The sequence below is a fragment of the Triturus cristatus genome, chromosome 1_1, assembly GCF_964204655.1.
Source record: "Triturus cristatus chromosome 1_1, aTriCri1.1, whole genome shotgun sequence".
Classification (NCBI taxonomy): domain Eukaryota; kingdom Metazoa; phylum Chordata; class Amphibia; order Caudata; family Salamandridae; genus Triturus; species Triturus cristatus.
This window is the reverse complement of record NC_140579.1, coordinates 108,011,894-108,024,033: the sequence shown is the minus strand read 5'-3', so window position 1 is coordinate 108,024,033 and position 12,140 is coordinate 108,011,894. Positions and strand designations below refer to the sequence as shown.

The window sequence follows — 12,140 nt, the reverse complement described above, 5'->3', positions numbered from 1 at the left end:
CCTGGCTTTTTGAGCAGTAACGTTCCCCTCTCCCCCAGCGCCTTGAGACCCCTCCGGGTGAGTAGCGCGCTATACAAATGTTATGATTGATTGATTGATATAGCGCTGGCTAGACCCAGAGGTATCAGAGCGCTTTACAAGATAAGGATAGTATAAGGCACATAGGGTAAAAAGCATATGAAAGGTAGTGCAACAAAAATTTACAAAGCACAGACAACATGAGCATTATAGAAAACCAGATAAATAAACAGGGGCAGGAGCTATACATTTAGGTAATTAGGTAAATTGTGAAACAGGAGAACAGGGTAAAAAATTACTGAACTATCGTGTGATGGATAAGAAATCAGGAGAAGGACAGAGGTTAGGAACCCCGATAATAGAGGAGTTGGGTTTTGAGGTCTTTTTTGAAACTAGAATAGGAGGGATTACAGTGCAGGTTTTTTGGGAGGGCATTCCAGATAATAGGGACATTGCCAGAGAAGGAGTGAGATTGTGTAGCTTTCTTTTTATGCAGAGGTGGGATTAGGAGTAGGGTGTTGGTGCTTCTCAGAGGTCGAGTGGAGCCAGCAGTGTGGAGTTTCTTTGCGAGGTAATGCGGAGTGTTTTGGTGGAGGACTGAGTAATGCAGGCGGTTTTGTAGGCAGATCTGCCTTCGATAGGGAGCCATTTAAGAGATTTGAGAGCCGGGGATATATGATCGAAGCGTTTGCAGTCCGTGATCAACTTTCCAAAACACTGGATGAATGCTTGTTCAACAATAACTGACATATCGTGCAACGGTCAAAAGGAAAACAATAATGGGAATCTTGCCTGCCTACAGTTTGCTTAACTAAAATGTTTGCATATTTAGCATTTTACTACTCAAATGTACTTGTTATTTAAGACACAAATATTCCATACATACCTCGTTGACAAGCACAGTGTCACCGAGGAATAATGAGTAGGTCTTCTCCTCCGGCTTTTTCCCCTCCTTGTTGGTCAGATCTGACAGACCCAGATTGATGCTGAAAACCATCCCTGGGGAACCAGAAGTGCAGTGTTATTCAAACGAACCGCATGAGTTTTAGAATGGAATAATAAGGCGATTCAAAGAGCTAAAGAAGCATTAGAATAAATATTCAAAGAGAACGGGGCTTGTAAGAACATCCCTGCACCGGAGAAAGCCTAATTAAGAAGCCACAGACTTTGTTGAATATGCAGCAGACCAGCCCACTGATATATATATATATATATATATGTTTGCATAAGGTGCCCCTAATGGAGGGCACACCCGGGACTACTCCATACAAAAGGTAGGTGATAGAGGACAGCCTCCTTTTTCCAGCCAACGCGTTTCCGGCAAACCATGCCCTCGTCATGGGCCTGCGGGGAAATGACGACATTGGAAACACTTGCCAGTGAAATCCCTTATGTATTAAACAATCCCCATGCAAATAATCACCACTGCATTCTGGGACTGGTAGTGTCCTTTCACCAACCAACATGGGTGCCGTCCAAGTCCCGGGGGCAATTTTTAATAGTAATGGGGGGCCCAGAGGGGCCCCAGGGACCGCCACCCCCCGGGGCTTTTGAGAAATACGTGTGGGGGCTCTCAGCCCCCCCCCCCAGCCCGGGAGACCGCCACCCCCCGGGGCTTCATTATAGTTGGGAGGGGGGGCTCAAAGGCCCCCCCAAGCCCCGGGAACCGCCACCCCCGGGGCTTGTTTGCTTTTTAAAAAAAAAACCTGTGTGGGGGGTGCTCGAGTCCCCCCCCCCCCCCTCGCCCCGGGGACCACCACCCCCCGGGGCTTTAAATTAAGTGGGAGGGGGGCCGTGCAGCCCCCCTCCTGCAGCCAATGATGGCCCTGGGGACCGCCACCCCCCAGGGCCGGCTCCTGCAGTGTCCCGGGGTGCCCACCCCCGGGACACTGCTGTTTGCAATGGCAGGGCAGGAGCCTCGCGGCTCCCACACTGCCATTGCAAAATGCTTTGCTTCATTGAAGAGAGCAGGGAAACCTGCTCTCGCTTCAATGAAGCAAAGCAGATTGTTTTTCCACATGGGGAGCAGCAGGTTAGCTGCTCCCCATGTGGAAAAGCAATGCCGGCTCCCGCAGGAAGTGGGAGCCGGCTGGGACCGTGGGGGGATTGGGACCCCCCCACGGTCCCCAATGAGGTGGCCAGGCCCCGGGGGATGGGGTCCCCGGGGCCATAAGTGGCCCGGGAGAGGGGCCATGCGGCCCCCCTCCCCCGTTAAATTAAAAAAAAAATTATAATAATAAATCAATGGCCAGCCCCAGGAGATGGGGTCCCCGGGGCCTTAAGTGGCCACAGGAGGGGGCTAAGCAGTCCACCTCCCTAAAAATATATATATATATCTTTTTAAAAAGGCCCATGTATGGTGTTTGCTTATAGCTTGCTGCTCAGCCAGTGTATGGTGTAGAATGTTAGTATGAGTGTATGATGTCAGAGTGTTGTATGCGTGCATGAATGTCAGTTTAGAGTAGGGCTGAGCAGCAAGCAGGCTGCTCCTGTTGGGGTTCATTAATTGTACCTTACTTCATTTATTTATTACCTAATAAACTTCATGACCATACCATCTTGAATACGGACCATTCTTCCATTACAACACTGGCGACGAGGATGGGATGTTTGCATTCCCTTATGCTTCCTTATTTAGTGTTTCTCTTCATCGTTAGTCTGCATATTAATTCTATTGTTTTATTGCAGAATCTTCTATCATAATAATTGCAATATGTTTTCATTTAGTTGCTTTTGTTTATTGACATTCAGACTGCTTGCTTCTTCCCTGTAATGTCGCTATTATGCTTATTCTTTGCATTTCAATTTTTGGTGTTTTATTAAAGGGGGGAGAAGTGTGGTGTTTGCTTCTAGCTTGCTGCTCAGCCAGTGTATGGTGTAGAATGTTAGTATGAGTGTATGATGTCAGAGTGTTGTATGCGTGCATGAATGTCAGTTGAGAGTAGGGCTGAGCAGCAAGCAGGCTGCTCCTGTTGGGGTTCGTTCATTGTACCTTACTTCATTTATTTATTACCTAATAAACTACATGAACATACCATCTTGAATACGGACCATTCTTCCATTACAACACCATGCCCCGGGGGATGGGGTCCCCGGGGCAGAATAAGGCCTGGGAAAGGAACTCCCAGGGCCCAAAAATAAGAAAAAGAAGGGGGGCTACACAGCCCCCTTCTTAAAAAGATTTTTTTTTTTTTTTTTTAACGGGATCGGGGAGGAGGCCACGCCCCCTCCTTTCATCACTCTGCAAACGCACCCCCTGGCACGTTTGTAGAGGGGGAACGATTTCCCCTTCAATACTAGGGGTCCCTGGGGGCCAACTAGCCCACCAGGAACCTCCAGTATGCACCAGGGGGCTGCGTTGCAGAGAGGTGTTCTGATGCCACGCCCCTTTTTACACCGCTCTGCAACGTAGCTCTGTGGCGCTTAATGGAGGTACCTGGTGGGCTAGTTGGACCCCCAGGGGACCTCAGGATTCAAGGGGACTTAATCTCCCAACTTAAAACGCGCCAGGGGGCGTGTTTTAAGTTGGGGAATTAATTCCTCTTCAATACTGGGGGTCCCTCGGTACCAACTAGCCCACCAGGTACCTCCAGTAAGCGCCACGGAGCTGCGTTGCAGAGTGTTGTAAAAAGGGGCGCGGCCTCTGAACACCTCTCTGCAATGCAGCTTCCTGGCGCATACTGGTGGTACCTGGTGGGCTAGTTGGCCCCCAGGGGACCTCAGGATTGAAGAGGAATTAATTCCTCAACTTAAAACGCGCCACAGGGCAGGTTTGCACACGTCACCTCTAGCCCCGCCCCTTCCCTCACCATTGTACAAATATTCCTCTAAAATCAGCCGAACTATGAATTCCGATTTATTCACCTGTTATCAGGAGAGAACCCAGTGCTGCATCTTTTAGCCCAGCACTGACCCTGAAAAGTAATTCTAAGCGTACTTACCAGTAACTTTTATTTCCTTCCATAGGAATCCATTGTGTGGTTTTCAGCAGAAAATTTCTAAGTGTCCATGTTTGAAACGTACAAATATTCCTCTAAAATCAGCCGAACTACGAATTCAGATTTACTCACCTGTTATCGGGAGAGAACCTAGGGCTGCATGTTTTAGCCCAGCACTGACTCTGAAAAGTAATTCTAAGCGTACTTACCAGTAACTTTTATTTCCTTCCATAGGAATCCATTGTGTGGTTTTCAGCAGAAAAGTTTCCAAGTGTCTATTTTCACAAACTAAAAATATTCCTAAAAAATCGTCTGTATGACAAACACATTCTTTCAACTGTTTACAGGAGGTTGTACCGATAACACTACTTACCTGCTAAGTGAATTTTCTGCCATAGGAGAACATTGGTGATTCTATGTGAAAAATGTTCTAAGTGTCAACTTTTAAAATACAAAAATATTCCATAAAAATAACTACTGTAAGCAAAACGCTTTTACTCAACTGTTTACAGATGTCCAAGGCCTGAATCTAGGATCCAGTCCTGTGGTTAGAAAAATAAGCCATAAAGCAACTAATTGCATTTAACTAGAAATTCACATTGAGCTCAATGTTGCTTTGGGTTTGAAATTGTGTTGCCCATTGCAAAAACTAACTACTGTATTTAAGTCTGTTGCCTATTTGCCAAGTATTTAAACTAATAGTAATTCATTCTGAGAAAGTATATTTTGTATTGTAATGTATAATGTAATTATAATGTAATTAAAAAAATATACCCAAAATTAAATAGTTTAAAAAATTTAGTAAATCAGTATAAAAAAAAAAATCAGTATAACAATACATTAAAAATTGTCATTTACAAAACCTTTGAAATTCACTGAAAAAACCATAGGTTTCAGGCCTGATATAGTTAGGAATTAGCATTTAAAAAACCTTAGAAATTCACTGAAAAGGTTTTAGGGGTGTTATAGTTAGCTGGACATTTCACTTGAACAAAACCATTAAAATTCCTCCGATATAGTTAGTTGTACTAACTACATCTTGCGCGCCCGCAATCCACTGCTGATGATGTCACATATTACATCATTCATGACATGGTCAGTGACATCACTGACGACATCTCAAATGACATCGCTGATGACATCACTGATGGCATCATCCACGAGACAATCAGATACACCTAATCATACACTATTATAACCTTTCAACACTCACTGTAAAATACAGAGTGCCAGATTTAAAACCATTGACACACCAATGCAAGTTTCTAAACACCCACTCAGTGATTCCTAGATCTATACACACATCTAATCACTTACCTATAGATTCGCTCATACATGCTGTCAATGATCAATAGAACACTATCACTTATACACCTATATCGACATTACACACCAGCACACATGCTAATCACTTATGAAGTCATCCTACTCACTTATGCAAACAATGGATCATACTTACCTATACACTTATAAAAACACCAGTTCATCTATTCATATAGATAATAAATCATACTTAGTGTGTTATAAAAACACTATTAACAGTATACAGTTATCCATTGTGAGAAGTTGGCCTGGCATATGCTGGTCACTAGTTATAGTGGCCACCTTGCACCAGTCCAATTCGACTCTTGGTAGATAGGTTTAAAGACAACCTTTTAAAGAAAGCTATCCTAGTGGTAGCTGTGGAGAGGAGCCTTCAGGTTAAGTCTCTGAGGAATGTAAAGCAGCTTGTTTTACCTTATAATCTCTTTATTACCAAATGAAAAGACACCACACAGGTAAATATATCAAATATATATGTATTTATTTCTAAATATACTCTACTAATCCCTTTATGAGATTAGAGCCAGGTAAACATTCAAAAGATCAACAGTTCTCAATAAATTAAGCACAAATATGGCTGGGGCCCTAGGGGCGTACCAGACCATATACTAAAATAGTGGGTTAACAAACTCGACTTGCAAAAGTAAGAGGCCTAGGGCCTTGGGAATCGCTGGGGCTTCACTGCTGCAGTGTTTACAGGTAAGTAATCGGCCCACAGGAGACGCGTGCAGTGTCTAAACACACACGCGGGATTCTCATTGGTTTCAATGCAAAATGTCGCGGTTTGTAATTTACAGTTCTAGGGCACTTCGGAGTGGACAACAAGCAAACAACTTACAGGGTAAGTACTTCGATAGCCAATGCACACTTGGGCACCGTAATGCCAGAGTTACCTCACCCAGGGAAGCCGGGTGCATAGGTGTCCTTTGGTGTCGGGTCGCAATGCTGTTTTCAATGGAGATCGGGGAAGTCTTGCTGCTTGTGTCGTCGAGAGAAGTGTCCGCTTGAATCCGACGATGGATTGGAGTTGCAGGAGACCTAGAAATTGAGGGGACAGAGTTCAGAGTCACTTGCCAGTGACTGGTGGCCAGCAGGATAGATGACCACAGCTGTCGCGTCTCTTCAGGTCGCTGATGTCGTTTTGTCTCTTCGCTCATGTGGTCCAGGAGGGATCGATGAAGACCAGCAGCTGGATTCCGGAGGTCCCACGACGTCTGCAGCTGTTGGCGGTGTCGGCACTCGGATTGGAGTCAACAAACCTTGGCAACTGCAAGTCTCGTGTGGATGGAAGATTGTCGATGGATCAGACCAGCAAGGTCCGATGGACTTACCCAGCGAGGGTAAGTGAGGGCAGGCCCAGAGCAACCAGGCGAGCCCTTGAAGTGGATGTTAAAGTCTTCTGGGGGGCGACTAGCCAACGGGCAAGCAACCGTGAAGACGCCTTTGCAGGGAAACTTCACCAACAGCCCACGGTCACTCGGGACGAGGTAGGCCGCTGATCTTCGGTTCCAGACCTGCTAGGGGCTTGGACAACAAGTGGTCCAAAGCACAAGTTTGTAGCTCGCTGTTTAGGGCTTGCACTCGAAATCAGTGCACGGTTCCCTGGTATCGCGGTTCCTCGTCACTCGTGGGGTCCAGATGCCACAGCTTCGCTGGGGACTCAAAATGGCCGTCGAGAGGTCAGGAAATCTGCTTCAGGGGACGCAGGGACTTCGGGCTCCGGCGGGAGCGGTAAAGTTTGCAACCGTTCAGTAGTTTTGGTGCCTGCCAAGCAGGGGAGTCACTCCTCGACTCCAAGGGAGATCCTTCGGTCTTATAGAGATAGTTGAACGTTGAAGGGCCAGGATTCTTCTTCTTAGAGCGTCGTCCAGGTGTAATCTAAATTGCATTGGCAATGTGTGGTATCTTATAGTGAAAAGATGGGAGGGACTAGCTCTATGACCACTCCTCTAGGAGGGACAGGGTAGTGGGTGGTTACACCCACTTCCCTTTGTCCAGTTTCACGCCAGAGCAGGGGCAGGTAGCCCCTGAACCGGTTTGAGCTGGCATATGCACAGAGGAGCCTACTGCTCCCCCAGTGCAGGACTTCAAAGCACTCTAAGAGTGCACCCACCCAGCTCCAATACACTAAATCCTGTCTGGGAGGTGGTGACACCTCCCTGTGACAGGAAACCCTTTGTTGGGCTCCCTACACTGCGAGTTCCGGTCAGCAGCAGGAGGGCAGCCCGGTGTCTGTGCTGGTGGCATCCATTTAGTGATGCCAGGGCTCTAGATGATTTCTACCGTGTAGTACAGTGTGTACATGTCGTCCCCTCTAGAAGGGTGGGATCTTACTCCCACACCAGTTACTGGTGTGGGGGTAGGGTTCCAAGTTGTTTGACACCAAACATGACATGTTTTGATGCAGTCATTTCAAAGTTGGCATTTACCGCGAGGTTATAATGCACTTGAGAGTATATGGTTTAACCGCATCCACAAACAGCTGCAGAGAATAGACTCTGCCAGCTGCAGAGGGGTCCTGCTCAGGCAGAAGCACCCCCTCACATAGTAAACCAAGCACCCTGCCCTTGGGATTGATAGGGCCTACCATAGGGGTGACTGATAGGTTTATATGTGTGTGTATGGTGAGATATAGGAACCTATACCTCAGTGAGGAGTGCTAACACTACCTCACACAGGCTGCAGTAGCAGGCCTGTGGTGTCAGATTGAGAATGCTTCCCAGGGGTGGCATAATACATGCTGCAGCCCCTGGTAGGCCTGTGAAGTACCAATGCCCTAGGTACCTAAGGTACCATATACTAGGGGCTCATAAGGCACCACAGTATCCAATCACTAGTGCATCTAATATGCACACCAATCATTTAAGGGAGTAAGCAGATAGGCTGGGGTCCTGGATAGCAGGATCCCAGCCAGACTAGTCAAAAACCATTCAAACACCAGGAAAAAAGTGGGGGCAACCAAATAGTCAGATTCCACCTTCCTACATCCATACAGTCATATATCTACTTATTTATATACAACAACTGACACATACACTGGCTTTTATTTTCCTAGTTTGTTGGACATTTACCATTGAGAGATATATTTGCTCATCACCACACCCATAAAGATATTCACTCACCCAAACAACTGTTATAACATGTAGTTTTAACTTCATCCACCTACTGAATCAACTATTCACACATCTTTGGGCAGTCACACATCCCCCACCAAACCACACACACACATTCACTCTCCCATACAAATACTCAGTTAACTAATCAATAAATATAGACTTTCACGTAGCTAGTAACCAACTGGTGCAGCAGTATACACAACTGACAAAGTGATACAGATATTCACACAGTTTAGTCACTATCCAATATATTTAGTGAGACACTATAAATTAGACAAGTAAACAGTCAATCACACTGATACTAAATCCACCATCCAGATATTTTTATTTATATATCCACTCATTCTTCAATGCAAATTGCTATATATATATATATATATGGAATATGCTACTTACCAGTATGCATCTGTTCTTGGCATGTAGAGCTGCAGAGTTGTACACTTAGCATAGGTCGCCATCTGGTGTTGGGCCCGGATGTTTGCAGTTTGTTTTTCTTCTTGGACAGTCTTTGGAAGTCACGAGTTTGGTGACTCCTCCTTCGGTCCGTACTGCGCATGGGCTTCGGCTCCATCCTCAGATTGTTTTTCGCCAACAGGGAAATGATGGAGCGTAGTAATAACAGTGAGAAACCCATGTGTTGTATCTAAATAAGATGTACTGGAACGGATACAGGTAGCCGGGGAGGCGGGTGGGCGTGTACAACTCTGCAGCTCTACATGCCAAGAACAGATGCATACTGGTAAGTAGCATATTCCGTTCGAGGCATATGAGCTGCAGATTGTACACTTAGCATAGATTATATAGCAGTACCCAACCTTAGCGGCGACCACCGGTATCCGTTGCAGCTGTTTGAAAAAGTGTCTTTAGTACAGCCTGGCCCACCCTAGCTTGCTGCTTGGAATGCACATCTACACAGTAGTGTTTTGTGAAGGTGTGCGGTGTAGACCATGTGGCTGCCTTGCAGATGTCATCTAAGGGTATATTCCCTAGAAAAGCCATAGAAGCCCCTAACTTTCTTGTAGAGTGGGCTTTAGGGGGAACAGATAATGTTCTCTTTGCCTTTTGATAGCAAATTTGTATGCATTTTACAATCCACCTAGCTATCCCTGATTTTGAAATGGGGTTGCCTTTATGTGGTGGAGAGAAGGAAACGAACAATTGTTTAGTCTTCCTGAAGGGTTGCGTTCTTTGTATGTAGTATAGTAACGCCCTTTTTACATCAAGTGTGTGTAAGGCCCTTTCTGCAACAGATTGGGGTTGCGAGAAGAAGACAGGTAATTCCACTGATTGATTGAGGTGGAAGGGGGAAATGACTTTGGGCAGAAACTTCGGATTTGTGCGAAGTATGACCTTGCTGTGATGCATTTGTATGTAGGGTTCCTGTATGGTGAACGCTTGTATTTCACCAACCCTTCTAAGGGAAGTGATAGCTACAAGGAAAGCTGTTTTCCAGGTGAGAAACTGTAGCTCACATTTGTGCATTGGTTCGAAGGGCGGACCCATTAGTCGTGTAAGAACTAAATTTAGATTCCATACAGGGGAAGGTGGTGCCCTGGGAGGAATTACTCGTTTAAGGCCTTCCATGAAGGCTTTAATAGCGGGCACTCTGAAGAGTGATAAATGCTGCCTGTTTTGTAGATAAGCAGCGATCGCTGCTAGGTGTAGGCGTATGGATGAATATGCCAGGTTACACCTGTGAAGATGGAGCAGATAGCATATGATGTGCTGTATGGATGCATCTAGAGGGTTGATTGTATTGTTACGGCAGTAAATTACAAATCTTTTCCACTTTGCGGCATAGCATGCTCTAGTGGTAGGACGTCTGGCTTCCATGATGATGTTCATACAATCAGGGGGAAGGTTAAGGTATCCGAATTCTAGGATTTCAGGAGCCAGATCGCCAGGTTGAGCTGAGCTGGGTCCGGGTGCCTGATTTCTCCATGGTTCTGGGTTAGGAGGCATGGGGATAGATGCAGTTTTTGATGTGGTACCACTGACAGTTGTAGTAGCGTGGTGTACCACGGCTGCCTGGCCCACGTCGGAGCTACCAGAATGAGTGTGAGGGAGTGCTGTTGTAGCTTCCTGACCACTAATGGAATTAGTGGGAGAGGTGGAAAGGCGTATGCAAATCTGCCTGACCAGTTCATCCATATCGCATTGCCCTTGGACAATGGGTGTGGGTATCTGGCGGCGAAGCTTGGGCATTTTTTGTTTTCGTGGGTGGCGAAGAGGTCTATCTGAGGATGCCCCCACTGTTGGAAGAATGGGTGAAGAACTTGTGGATGCAGTTCCCATTCGTGTATTTGTTGCGTTTGTCTGCTGAGCAGATCTGCCATGGTGTTTTGTACGCCTGGAACGTGCTGTGCCAGGAGAAAGATGTTTTGAGGAATTGCCCATCTCCATATGCTCTGGGCTAAGCGGGAGAGCTGGGGAGAGTGTGTCCCCCCCTGTTTTTGGATATAATACATTGCAGTCATATTGTCTGTGCGGATGAGGACTGCTTTGCCCGAAATCTGTTTTTGGAAAGATTTTAGGGCTAGAAAGATCGCCAAGAGCTCCAGATGGTTGATGTGGAGCGATTTTTGCTGTGGCGTCCATAGACCTTGCATGGTGAGGTGTAGAAGGTGCGCTCCCCAGCCGGAGAGCGATGCGTCCGCTGTTAGAATCACTTGAGGAACCGGGTCCAGGAACGGCCGCCCTTTGGAAAGGTTTGTGGTGTTCCACCACTGCAGAGAGTGATGTGTGCGGCCGTCCACCAACACCAGATCCGTCAGCTGACCCTGGGCCTGGTTCCACTGTTGTGCTAGGCACTCTTGAAGTGGACGCATGTGGAGTCTTGCATGGGGCACTATGAAAATGCAAGACGCCATCATTCCTATGAGCTTCATAAACACTCTTGCTGGAAGAGAGTGCTGAGGAAGGAATGTTTTGCGTAAGGCTTGAATGCTTGTGATTCTGGCTGAGTTTGGATAGGCAATACCCTTGGAGGTGTCTATAGTGGCCCCGAGGTATTGCTTTGTGTGAGATGGTATGAGGTGGGACTTTTGGTAGTTCACCGTGAAGCCTAGCTGGTGGAGCAGTTGGATGGTGCTGTTTGTATGCTGCACACATTGGTCGTAGGACGCGGCTTTTATCAGCCAGTCGTCTAGGTAAGGGAAGACGTGAATATGTTGACGTCTGAGGTGTGCTGCTACTACTGCTAGGCATTTGGTAAACACCCGTGGTGCGGTGGTGACCCCGAAGGGGAGAACCGTGAATTGGTAATGTTGCCCGTCCACCACGAACCTGAGGTATTTCCTGTGAGAGGGGTGTATTGGAATGTGAAAGTATGCGTCTTTCAGATCCAAGGTTGTGAGAAAGTCTCCCTGGCAGAGGAGTGGGAGGACTTGTTGTAGAGTGACCATGTGAAAATGGTCTGAGTGTATGTAGGCATTTAGAGGCCGGAGGTCCAGAATGGGTCTGAGGGTCTCGTCTCTCTTTGGTATTAAGAAATATAGAGAGTAGACCCCTAGATTTCGTTGGTTGACGGGGACCTGCTCTATAGCATGTTTTTGCAGGAGTGAAAGTACCTCTTGTTTTAGCAGTGTGGAATGTTCTTGAGACATTGGACGGTGCCTTGGTGGGATATTGGGTGGGGTAGATGTTAGCTCTAGACAGTACCCTGACCGAATGATTTGGGTCACCCATTTGTCCGATGTTATGGACTCCCATACGTGGATAAAGTTTTGTAGTCTGCCCCCGACCG

The 12,140-nt window shown here is 46.6% G+C and overlaps 1 protein-coding gene across 2 annotated transcripts in view; it reads right to left on the bottom strand.

Moving 5' to 3' along the window:
- LOC146869675 (FACT complex subunit SPT16-like) overlaps nt 1-12,140 on the bottom strand; it is a 406,055-nt gene that overhangs the window by 215,638 nt on the left and 178,277 nt on the right. For both annotated transcript variants that reach the window (XM_085609928.1, XM_085609943.1), the window contains exon 10: nt 905-1,017. In XM_085609928.1, coding sequence (XP_085466054.1) covers nt 905-1,017 — 113 coding nt within the window. The remainder of the gene's footprint in view (nt 1-904; nt 1,018-12,140) is intronic.